This window comes from Solanum lycopersicum, chromosome 3, assembly GCF_036512215.1.
Source record: "Solanum lycopersicum chromosome 3, SLM_r2.1".
NCBI lineage: Eukaryota > Viridiplantae > Streptophyta > Magnoliopsida > Solanales > Solanaceae > Solanum > Solanum lycopersicum.
In genome coordinates this window covers 53378382-53391366 of record NC_090802.1, presented here as the reverse complement: position 1 = coordinate 53391366, position 12985 = coordinate 53378382, and the positions used below count along the sequence as shown (strand labels likewise).

Below are 12985 nucleotides of genomic sequence, written 5' to 3'. Positions count from 1 at the left end.
GTCTGTCTACTTTGACTCAAAACTTCTTTACCTCATATGTAATTCGAATTGACACGTAAGATATTTTGTCAAAATATTTTAATTTTTTTTAATTGGATATATTATATATATGATCATAAAAAAGAGAAAAAAAATTTTTTATTAGATGCTAAAATATGTAATATGTTAGTTTAAAAGAACAGATAAAATAATCAAGTTTAGTAAAAATTGGGTTGGCTTGAGTCTTGACCCGTTGTATAACTCATGATCTAACCTTTTCCGACCCAAGAAACTTGGATTGGGTTGGATCTTGATTAGATTATTGACTTAACTATCATGACGCACCTAAATTTAAACCAACCAGTCCAATTGTCACCCTTACCCAATGACTCCTCAAATAATTTCCATCATAGCAACTTTACTTTTTAGATATAGCAACTATACTTTTTAGATTTGCCAAAGAATATTTCCTATGTAGCTAGTTACATAATTGTTAGTTTCGTCCTCGGATTATTAATAGTTTTAAAAACAATTAGCTATATGACTAATTAAACTTAAATACACAACTCTCGTAAGTCTTATCATACACATAAATAGAAGTGTTATGCATGCACGTTCACATGAATTTTCTGTTGGTGTGACATATACATAAATGTAAGTCTTATCATACACATAAATAGAAGTGTTATGCACGCACGTTCACATGAATTTTCTGTTGGTGTGACATATACATAAATGTAAGTCTTATCATACACATAAATAGAAGTGTTATGCACGCACGTTCACATGAATTTTCTGTTGGTGTGACATATACATAAATGTAAGTCTTATCATACACATAAATAGAAGTGTTATGCACGCACGTTCACATGAATTTTCTGTTGGTGTGACATATACATAAATGTAAGTCTTATCATACACATAAATAGAAGTGTTATGCACGCACGTTCACATGAATTTTCTGTTGGTGTGACATATACATAAATGTAAGTCTTATCATACACATAAATAGAAGTGTTATGCACGCACGTTCACATGAATTTTCTGTTGGTGTGACATATACATAAATCTATCGTACGATATGAGGGGCGTTTTAAGCATTGCCTATTTTGTTCATTTTATAATGCAAATTTGTAATAGGCATTGCCTATTTTGTTTTTTTCATTTATACACTATATAATGTAGAAATCTATATAAACAATGTATAATAACGTATGGAAGTATATATACAGTGTTATATAAATTTGAAAAACAGAAGAGAAGGTAAATAGATTTGGCTTCATGAAATTCAATGTAAACATTTGTTGGCTATTCTAAATACAATAAAAACATTGGACTATGCAAATTGCAACTTAAACTGTTTGCTTATGCATTATATATCCCTCAATGTACTAAAGAACAATCTTTCCCTCAGTGAAAGTATTAAGAGAATAATCACACTAAGTAGTGGTAATTCATTTCAACCAGCAGGAGGCCCTCAAGGCTGAATGATGAAATAAAGCATGTACCGATTTCATACTTATTGGCCAACGACAAACTATTACAGAAAATTCGGAGTGTATGATCATCTATTTTTCCTGCCTCTGCATGCCATATAGTTCTGTTAATTCACTGAGAAGTAAGGGGAACTTGCAAAATCAACAGTTGGAACATTGTTAGTCTTTGGATGCTCTATCTAATGTAAAGAACGTGAATGTAAAACCAAGGATACAAAAAAAGTTCAGCTTAATCATCTTGAATCACCCTTTTCAAGCTTTTCAATTTCTTCCTGGTGCTTTCTCTCCGCTTCTTGGAGCTCTCTTTCAGCATCCTCCTCATCCTCCAAATCATCCCGTTCTTCAAACTCTTTAGTTGCTGCCATTGCTTTAACAACAGGATCCCTTAGCTCAGCAATAAGACCACCACCAACCCTGTATTCTTCTTCATCACCAATCAGGTATAGGCGTTGGTCAGGTCCTGCGGCCATTGGTATATCTACTGCCAATAATTTCATATCATACTGCAGACCGAGAAGCAAAATAAATGTTAGCATAAAGCATTGCTAGAATGAACAAGAAAACAGTTAGATTATTCTGCAGTGTTTATTTATTTATCTGATTGCGTAGTAACCAAATCTGGAAGCTTCAACTTCAGCAAAATCTCTAGTGAAAAGAGAGTACATGTCAGTCATTTAGAGTTAGAAGCACTAAACTCTACACGATCATTTGACGAACTATATTAAGGTCTCTCTCTGTTAGTCCAGATTGAGAAAGGTAGGTAGGACTCTAAACAATCCAGCTCAAATTGATTACAAAATCAATTAAGCCGAACTTATGCTCATGACATGAATATTAAGATTCATTATGTTTACATCTTTCTGGCAATAGGACATTGTGATACCTTCTTCTTTTGGTCCTTTTTGTTTTATTTGCTGGAAACATGGAAAAATAATGCTCGACAATACCAGATCACAAGCTTGACATCCTATATTCTATTAATAAAGCTTTTACTAAAATGTCAATGCTTACAGGCTCAACATCTCATAGGCCGAATTCAAACCGCTACAAAATTGTCATGCCAATTTAAACTTTTTAGTTATTACTTAAGTTAGAAACAAACTCAACTCAGATATCAAGTTAAGCTTTTTAACATACGCTGAGCTGATTTAGCAGATTACTATTGCGCGAAATTTTGATCTTGCCACCATGAGCACTTTAACCAAATATGCTCCTTTTCACTGTCACGTGAATGTTTATCAACTTTGATCTCGTCATGTATTTATTGCTTACTTCTAGACTTCTATACTCACGATACTATAAAAACTATCCTTTTTAAAGCTTTATATTTTCTACTTAGGCAAGATTAGTCCGAAAATAGAAGTTACTAGAAGATGCAGTTTTGAGCCTCATGACACGTGACAATGATCAGATGGGATGAGGAAATTGCATGGCGTTAAGCTTCATCATATAGAACAAAAGAAGTAGCTTATTTGAAATCAAACCTGGCCTTGCTTATTCTTGACTTCGACACTTACTAAACCTTTCCTCTCAGAGCCTCGTATAGGGAAAATCAGAAAACATCTTTTGCCCCTAAACCGTGGCTTGAAGTTCTTAAGGGTAACACCACCTCCTGACATCACATATGCTCTTAAGTCTGTTCCCGAGAGTGGAGCACCCATAACCTCAAGAATTCCAGCCTCTGTATTAAGTCTTCTCATTGCCATTCTGTACACCTTATCAGGGTTGATGGTAAATCTTGAGCGGAGATACAAGCCCTAATAATATAACAAAGCAAAAGGTTTCTCAGCTATAATTGTAAGAAGTACAGAGCATGCTCCGTCAGCAATAGTTCAAAACATAGCTAGAAGACAGAAAACTGGAAGAGTTTAATTATAGACCACACTTTTCAAAACACTACAAACTGCCTTAAAAGAGTTTTAAAATTGAATATAGTCCCAACCCCCAAGCATGAAGGAGTTTAAGCTCCATATAATGTGCACAAGTTTAAATGTTAACTTGGATTAACCATTTCAGAACTTTGAAATTCATAGTCCAAATATCAGATTTTTAAGAAACCAGTTATATGTTAAGCCTTTTATTTGCCATGTTGACAAATTACTATCAGCGCCTAAATTCTATTACTATTACCTAACAAAAAGGTACTTAGTAGACATATTTGTGGTTTTCATTATATTTTATCAAGTTAGCATTTTACTGATAAGCATCCAGAGGATGCAAAGCAAAATACAAGTAAGATGAGCTCCAGCACTTGTTCATTAAGTTCTAAAATAAGCCTCTTGGTGTAGAAATATTTGTGGTTTAATTTTGGGATAATCAGCAACTAGTCCTAATAGTTTCCGTTCCAAAGCTAATGATTCCAATTCTTTAATTAACAGTTCTTCTTAAGGCACATTATGCCATTGATACCAGCTAAGCCACAGTTAAGATGCCACTAGCATATTCAAAAACTCAGCAAAGAACAACTCAAACAATGATGTAATTTCCAGAAACACATGCTCATTTATAAATCAAAATAGTCCAACTCAATCGACTACAAGCATGAACTTGAGAAGAACTCACAGCAAAAGCGACAATGGCGGAGGAAAGAGCAAGGAAGCCATACTTGGCCATGCCTTCAGACAATCCAATAAAAGTAGTAGCAATTCCAAATAGAATCCTCCAAAGCAAAATGCACACCATAATACCCGCTGCACCAAATAACACCATCGAATTCCTCTTCCAAAATGCCTCCATTTGCAAACCCACCGCACCCTTGTATCGCAAAGTTGTTTTCTTGGCAGCTTCAACCGGATTCTTCAATACATTTTTCCCCAAACCCAATCCGGAACTCTTCAACGAAAAGTACCTAAACCCTAGTAATTTCCTATTCCACAAGAAACTACCATCTGGGTCTAACTTCTTACTAGGGTTTTGCAAAACCCGCGGAAATGGGGAAGACGAAAAATGGGTTCTCTGTGTATTCGAAACCCATTGATTAACAGCAGGTTTTTGGATAATCTTGGAATGATTAGAAAGGAAATGAGATATACCAACATTTGGGGTTGAAAATTGATGGGGTTTTGATAAAATGTAGTGATAAAAGTTGCTCAAAACAAACTTTGAAGATGATGATTTCGACATTTCCAGTGCTGATACAACTGGGATAGATTTAGATTCACGTAAAGCACAAACTCAAGAACACAACACACTGAGAGAAAAAAGATTTGATCTGATCACAACAACAAGAAGATAATTCTTCAGTAACTGAATATCAATAAGAAATATCAAAGTTGCTTTGTTCTTGAAGCGCCTCTAGAGAGGTCAATGAAAGTTTAGCTCTTCTCTGCAAAATATTCCGGTCAGCTATGTTGTCTTCACCAGGAAACTTTTTATTGGTTCTAATCGCACCCTTGAGAATGAAGGTTTGACGTTTCTTCCCCTTTGTGATTAGGTAGATTTCACTTTAGTCCTTATTAAATTAGAAGTCGTTGATTGATCGTATGGATACTTTTGGGGAAAATTGAATGAAATGATAAATTACTAATTCAAATTAAATGTTACAGTTATAAGATATTTTAATTGTAATTTGTAGTAAATATTTTATTTTTGTTATCTAATTTGATATATTCATTTTCGATATATAATTAGTTATTTTATACAATTCAGTATAAAATGTAAAATACGTTTGTATTTGTATAAAATCAGAGAAAAATGTATATGCAAATACAAATACATATATTTTCATCTTGTACACTTATAATTATGCAAATACAGATCTTATTATATAAATTGCAATATAAACATGAATTTATACAAAACTGAACAATTTATATAAAATTTGAATGTTTGTAGCGAATTATACAAATCAAAAACTCCATAGCAAGCATAAAAGTTGCTATGGAGCTCAATTATATAAACTACAACTATAACATACAAATATGATTTTTATGGTTGTTATATGTGAAAGTTGCTCTATTTTTTTGTATTTGAAGTTGAATTTCGAAAGATATATTTTTCCATAAAAAAATTAATATTTATCTTTTATATATATATATATATATATATATATATATATATATATATATATGAGAATTACAGGTCCGCCTACTGAGAATTTGTGAATTTACTTTAATATTTTTTTATATATTTTTAGGTTTTTTACCCCTATTTATATTTGTTACTTTAAACTCATTTCTTCAACTCTTGCGTTTCTTCAGACTATTGTAACATTCGGTTGTGCCCTCTTCAGGAACTGCCTATAAGAACTATGAAAATCATATTCATTGTTATATTTTCTTCTTTGAGACAAATTTCATCCCTATTTTTTGTGGAAGTTCGTCAATTACTCAAAAATCTACTTTGGATCTTCACCCAAACAAATAATGTAACAAAACTATAATATCTTTGTAGCTTTTTCCTCCAATCAGCATGTCGAATCAGCATGTCGAAAGAAAATACATTTCAACTGCTCAATTCTTAAACAACTAATCACAACCATGACAATTTTTTAATTCATACCTATTTTTTGTGGGGGGTTTTACTTATGTCATCACTCTATCCGACAACTTACGTCAGTGTTTTATTCAACAATCTTTTAAAGTTTTATCTTTTACAAATTTGATTTATATTGAATTACTTTTGTTTTTGACTATTTTAACTTTTTAAGCATTCTTGATTGACCGGTATGGAAAAAACACAACCTTTCGAAAAAGTTACAACTCTTTGAAAAAAATCACAATTCATCGAAAAAATCACAATCTTTCAATATGAAAAGGTGTCTGCTTTAAACAGATTTTATAATATAAATAAATTTAGTATGAAATATTTTGTAGGATTTGGCCCAAGGCTTTTGTTATTAGTCCTTCTCCAACTTCTTTAAGATAACCAATAAATCGAATCAATGGTCCATAAAATTGCTTTAAAAATCTAAATATACAATATCTACTAAATTGGGTGTTAAGAAGAGTAAGGATAGAAAACTTAGAAACTTTATGATTTAAAAATGTAAGAAAATTGCTCTATTTTTAAAAAATAAATAAATTACATACATGATGGATGTGCATCTTATTTGTTACAGCAAGAACTTACATCTTGATGCACCATTGACTTCAAAGGAACTCAACAAAAGTTGCCAGTTCCATGACTAGCAATATGTACAAAAGTAAACTACTAAACTAACAAAGAAGTTGGCCTTGTCACATTTAATTCTCATGCTAGGTATTTGAGCTTTGTCCGGGTGATAAGCGGAACTGATGGGGATCTTCCGTTGGTTTTGAAAGATATGACTTTCCTCATAGATAGTACCAAATTTGGCTAGTACATTTTCCACTTGGTTAGCCTCTCTAAGACAATGTTTAATACTACAATTCATATTGTTCATTATCTCCATAATATCTTCGATTATAGTCTTGAGTTTAAGCTTGTTGGTGACCCAGTTCTTTATCATGTCCATAATTATCACAGAGTCTAGCTTAATTAGGCAATTAGTCAATCCATTTTGAGCACACCAATGTATTCCATACTTAGCCGTTTGCGCCTCTACTTTGTTGTTGATGTCGCAGTCCACCTTCGTCGCAAAAGTCATATTCATGTTGCCATAATCATTACTAATTATGCCAACAATGTTAGGATCGAAAATAAGTAGGTGTAAACGCGGAAGCTAGCAGAAAAAATCTCAAAAGACCACGAGTAAGAAGACAACGAGAAATATACCAAAAGACACAAAGATTTAACGTGGTTCGGTCAATCGACCTACGTCCACAAAGGAGATGAGCAATCCACTATAAATATGAGAGTACAAAATACATAGAGAAACAACCTCAACCAAATTCACTCAGAATACATGGGAGGTTCACACAAGTGATAACGTATCAAGCTTGTGACCCATAAATTCTCCCCCTAACCAAAACTCTCAAAGCCCTTAAGACTACATTGTGAATGCTGATTAAGTTAGAAGGAACATGCCTCTATTTATAGAGTCCTAAACCTTTTCCTACAAGAAAAGAATTAGTCAATCCAAAACCTTTTCCTAAAGGGAAAACCTATTTATGGTAATAAATCAGGGCAAATAAAACCCAACATCCAATGCCAGCTCCGTTGTTGGAGAAACTTCCATCGGTGTTGAGTTTCACCTTTCCCAAGTTTGATTTAATTTATTTGATCATCTTCTATTCGGTAGTCTGTCTAAGTTGCTCCACTGTTTGGCTGAAATTTCTCCAGGAATCTGCCATCTCAAATATTGAAAAAGCCAACTTAATAGCCATCTTGAGGTTTCACCAGATAATGTTCTCCATTCCTCTACAGCAAAACATCTTTTCTGTACCATATTTACAATAGCATCTTTGTCTCCATATCTCCCATAAGATTAAAATGGGAACTATGTGTAAGGTCATTTTGTGAATGCTACTTTTTGCTTTGGTCAACCACCATTTTTTAAGTATTCTTTTGATACTCGAATTTGTCACTGATATGGAGGGGTGCCCGAAAGTCTTCCACATTTCTCTAGCTATATTGTTGTCTATAAAAAGGTGTTGTCCAGTTCTCCTTTTATTTTTCTGCACAACAAATATAAAGATACTCTCTGTTAGTCCCGAACAATCATAGAGTATCATCAAAAAAGAAATTTCTATGGATGATTCTCCATGCAAGGAAAGAAATTTTAAAATGAAGTTTAGGGTGTCATACCTGATTGGTGGTGAAGTTCTAATCTTTGTGCATTCTTATAATGTTCCATGTCGATTTCGTAGAAAAATTACATTCTGTCTCAGGCTCCCAAACGGCCATGTCTTTCTTGGTACTCTTGCTAATATGGATATTAGATATGATTTAACCATTTGATCACGAAGAAATTCAGCAAGCTTATTCGTATCCCATCGCCCTTCTTGAATGAATTCACCAACTTTTACTAACTTTTATTTTAGAATAAATGGACTGGTTAGTGAAAATCTTAGCAAAAGCACCCTTTCCAATCCAATTATCCCTCCAGAAAAAAAAATTGCAGCCTCCATCATTGATCTTCCAGATAATGTGTGCTTCAACCCGGTGTTTTATTTGCATAAGTTTCCTCCAGGTATTGGGCTGAGGAGCGTTAATAGCTTCAACAACAGGGTGTACTCTGGTACAATATTTAGCCATAACAAATGAGGCCCAAAGAGATTGTTAGGTCATTAGGTTCCGCCATCTCTTGTACGCAAAACATTCACTGATATCTACAAGAGTTTTAGTACACATACCTCCTACTTTCTTCTTGTTACACAATTTTATCCTACGCACTCCAGTGGTATTTTTCTTTTGTCATCCTGAGTCCCCAAAAGAAGTTAGCGATGTACTTTTCAATGAGAGTGAGAGTAGTATTGAGGGTATTAAGAGTTGTGAGAGTATACGTAGGGATAACTTGGATAACACTACTGATAAGCACAACCTTACCCCCATATGATAAGTGTTTGTCATACCATCCAAAAGGTTTGGTGATGAATTTATTGACTAAATCATTAAAGTAGTAGGTTCCTCTTTCCGGTATATATAGGGCATCCCAAACAAGTAAAATAAATTTCTTGTGTGTAAAACCCATTTTATCAATGATTATATTGATCCTAGAGGGTGAAATTTTACTCGAAGTGCAGAAAAAACTCTTCTCCTTATTAATGTTTTGAGATTTTTTTATATAGCCTTACTTGTTTCATCAGAACTTTAATAGCCTTGCTTTTGCCAGTAGTGAAAATGACAATGTCATCTGCATATTCCAAATGATTAATCTGAGGGTCATTCATACTCATAGAGAAAGGGTAAAAATTAGGATGATTTTAAAGATTATATAGCATTCCTTGTGGAACTTTAGATTCCAAAATAAAAAGAGAAAGAGACAAGGGATCCCCTTGCTTCAAACCTTGGGACGACGTAAAAAACTGATTTTATTACCATTGACAATGATAGAATACCACGTCTGAGACATCCATTTCCATATAATCTTAGTCCACCAAACAGAGAAACCAAAGTTCGTGAGAACCGCAACAAGAAATTTCCAAGAGATCCTATCATAAGCTTTAGTCATATCTAACTTTATCACAACATTGCCATCCACATTAGGCTGAGAAATACTTTGAATTATTTCATGAGCTAATAGAACATTATCTGTGATGAACCTGCCTTTCACAAAACCACTTTGATTAAGGGATATCAACTTAGGTAAAAGAGTGTTAAGTCTTCTGGCAAAAATCTTGGAGATAATCTTACTAGAAAAGTTGTTATTCTTACAATAACTTGTATTTATGAAGTTAATGAACAGAAACAGAAACAAGATGAAGCAGAAAAAATTTAAAATAGAAGAATTAATCCGAGTCCACAGAAACTACTGTGTGTCCTTAAGAAATTTAATCCCCTCACTGTACCCAAGGTTATGGATTAATTTCTCCCAAGATAAAACGGATTAAACCTGCTAAAGAAATAGCGGTACCTCAAACTTCTTTAACTTCAACGAACTGAAGAACAGCAACAAGTCACACAGACTCAGTCGATCGACACTTTGATTTTATTTTGAGAGAAAAAAATAAATGCAGAGAAAGAAAATTTTTTTTAGTGATTAAAAAATCAAAAATTGACTTCCTTTTATAGCCATTTTCAGCAAGGAACATGTTTGTTCGGTGAAATCTATTCAGACCCATTTTATCCAGAAAGTTGTGTCTTTTGGAAAAAATAACAATTTTTTTTGAAAAATTTGTGTCTGTTAGGAAAATAACCCAACAAAAGTTGTGAAGACTAATCAGTCTAAAATCAGCAAAATTAGAGGGAGAATTGACTTTTGGGATTAAAACAAGGCAAGCATGAAAATAAAAATTTTGTCTGAACCTGACATTTGAAGAAACTTTGGATAAAATTCACTAACTCTGGTTTGATAATTCCCAGTTTCTCAAGTAAAACATACCATTGAAACCATCTAGTCCAGCAGAACTAGTAGGATTCATATAAAACATAATCGTTTTAATCTCATCTTTATTGGGCATAGTGGACAACATATGATTATCCTCGTCAGTGATACATTAAGGATGCTAGACATAAAATTATCATCCACCATAGGTTCAGGGAGATTTAACAAATTAGTGAAGTGTTTAACAATAGCTTTATCAATCTTATTACTATCTTGCATCTTCCATTGTGGTTTTGAATTCTATGGATTTGAAACCTTCTTCTACCGTCTTTGATAACATTATGAAAGTATTTGGTATTGTTATCTCCTTCCTCAAACCATCTAATTTGAGCTTCCTGTTTTAGCAAAGCCTCTTGCATTCCCATCCAAGAAACATATACCGCTTGGCCCTTATTTAAATCAACTTTGGACTCGTCAGTGTTATCAATAGAATCAATTCTTTGTGCAGTCTCCTCCCATGACTCAACTTTCTAAAAAGATATCTCCTATTGCGTCTTTAGACCAAACACTAAGTTTTACCCAAATTCTTAAGTTTTTGCTGCATGATTCACATAGGGTTACCCTTAACATGGATTCCCCATTCCTTTTCCACCACATCATAAAAATTAAGTTGATCGATCCAGAAATTCAAGAATCTAAAGTATCTGATAGGTTCTTGTTGGTTTTCAAAATATTTCACTAGTAAAGGTCTAGATGTGACCCAGTCCTGTTGAGATGTCTTACAATAATATTTTGGAATTTATGAAGCCAACAATCATTGATAAGCACCCTATCCAACCTTTTCCATATCATGTTTCTCGGCCTCCTATTATTGCACCAAGTGTGAGTAGAGCCCACGTGACTTGTATCTTCCACCCCACATCTCACCATACAATTAGCAAAATCCAAACCCTCACTAGCCCGATATAGTTTTCCTCCAATTTTTTAGGAGGCCTCCAAGATAACATTAAAATCTCTCTCTATACACCAAGCATCTTGCACCTGAGAGTTCATATTAGCAAGGTTATCCCATAGGTCCACCCTTTCTGTGTCATTACATTTATAATAAGAAGAAGTTATATGCACACTCACCCCATATACAATATGATTTTTTGATCTTTATTAGATACTATCGTGGTGTGTAAATTTTGATTCCATAAACACCAAATTTTTCTAATGTCATTGCTAATGCAGTGATGGAAACCCAAAAACTTCTTGTATCCCTCAATCTTGCTCCTGTTGAAAAAAGGCTTAAAAATTGCTACAAATCGATGTTATTCTTTTTTATCAAACTCTTGAGTTTGGGTATTGCTTTTTTGGTCCTCACATCTTTTATAGTTTAAAAAAGTACATTGATCATAAAGACATTATATGGAATTTTTTTGTGCCCTTCCCTTACTTAAAGAGATGGAATTCTTAGTACTTCTTTTGTGATTTCTTCTATGTCTGCTTCTTCCCCTCTTAACCAGACATAAACCACACTTTTGTACAACTTCTTGCAATGGTACCTCTCTGGGTCATCAGAGTCCCATTGTTCATCCTCGAAAGTTGAATTTTTTTAGAATTAGTAATCTAATCGTCATCCTTATCTTTAGAGTTATCTCTTATATCCTCTTCCTCAAATGGTAATTCTCTACATTATGTAGTAAGTTAAGATCCACCACCAGGTTTATTCCCTTCTGGTTTGTTGTCTCAGTATTTAGGCTAGATTCCATTACTAAATTTTCCCCAATCTCATCACTGCTTCCATGTGTATCCAAATATTTGGTATTTTCCTCTCTTATTGTTTCCACATCAGAGTCCTCAACATCTTTCGTCATTACCGCTTGGTTGACCTCCGGAGGTACATTAGAGAAACTTTGTTGCTCCCTATTGACAAATTCCACGTTTTTTTTGTATTTTTTCAGGAATTTCGTCATTCGAGATTCATTCTCCATTGTTGTTATACATACTATCGCCGACCTCTGAATTTATACTGATTTGTGTCTCTTTCTGAACTATATCTTTTTGCTTATCCTTCTTCTTATTATTTTTGGGTTTATTCACAGCTTCTTGTTGGTCTTTGTTCAGTCTGAAGGTAACCTTGGTTTTCTTTTTTAGAGCCTTACTAGTATCTTTTTTTTTGTTTATTCTAACAACCATGTTGTCCTTCTCTTCCTCCTTACTGAGATTTTCCACATCATCATTCTCTTGTTCCTCGTCCTTCTTCTCATCTCTTATCAGCTCATTGTTGATAGTTTCAACATCCACATTTTCTATATTGATCAAAGTTTCCTTCTTTCCCTTTGCTTGAGATCTGGCAGCTTGAGTATTTTGTTCAACATCTTCGACATTCTGGTCGTTAGCATTATCTTTGGCATTGCTTGTTTCTCCTTGTTCTGCTCTCATAGCTTTAGTATTTTTCCTTTTTACCTCCATGATCCTCTTTCTCTCCAAGATCCAACAATCATTCATATTATGTCCCAATTTTTTTGGAATGTTTGCAATATTTTAGTCCTTCTGCCTAAACTAATTAAGAATAGGAAAAGTCAAAACAAGTAAGAATAGAAAAGTCAAAATAAGTACAAAATTGGGAGTTAAATAAGCCCTTAATTAGACAAAGGAAAAATAAAAATAAAAAAAGTCG

The 12985-nt window shown here is 33.6% G+C and overlaps 2 protein-coding genes across 2 annotated transcripts; both read right to left on the bottom strand.

The window, feature by feature from the left end:
• Window positions 1-1238: 1238 nt before the first annotated feature.
• Window positions 1239-5211, bottom strand: LOC101251760 (uncharacterized). Its single transcript, XM_004235168.5, has 3 exons — window positions 4038-5211; window positions 2960-3232; window positions 1239-1978 (listed from the first exon to the last, which is right to left on the bottom strand). Exons 1-3 carry the CDS (start codon window positions 4596-4598, stop codon window positions 1709-1711), a joined length of 1104 nt encoding a protein of 367 aa, XP_004235216.1. The 5' UTR covers window positions 4599-5211; the 3' UTR covers window positions 1239-1708.
• A 7074-nt stretch (window positions 5212-12285) lies between these two features.
• LOC138347662 (binder of USO1 and GRH1 protein 1-like) lies at window positions 12286-12777 on the bottom strand. The gene has a single exon (XM_069295965.1). It carries the CDS (start codon window positions 12775-12777, stop codon window positions 12286-12288), a length of 492 nt encoding a protein of 163 aa, XP_069152066.1.
• Window positions 12778-12985: the final 208 nt, after the last annotated feature.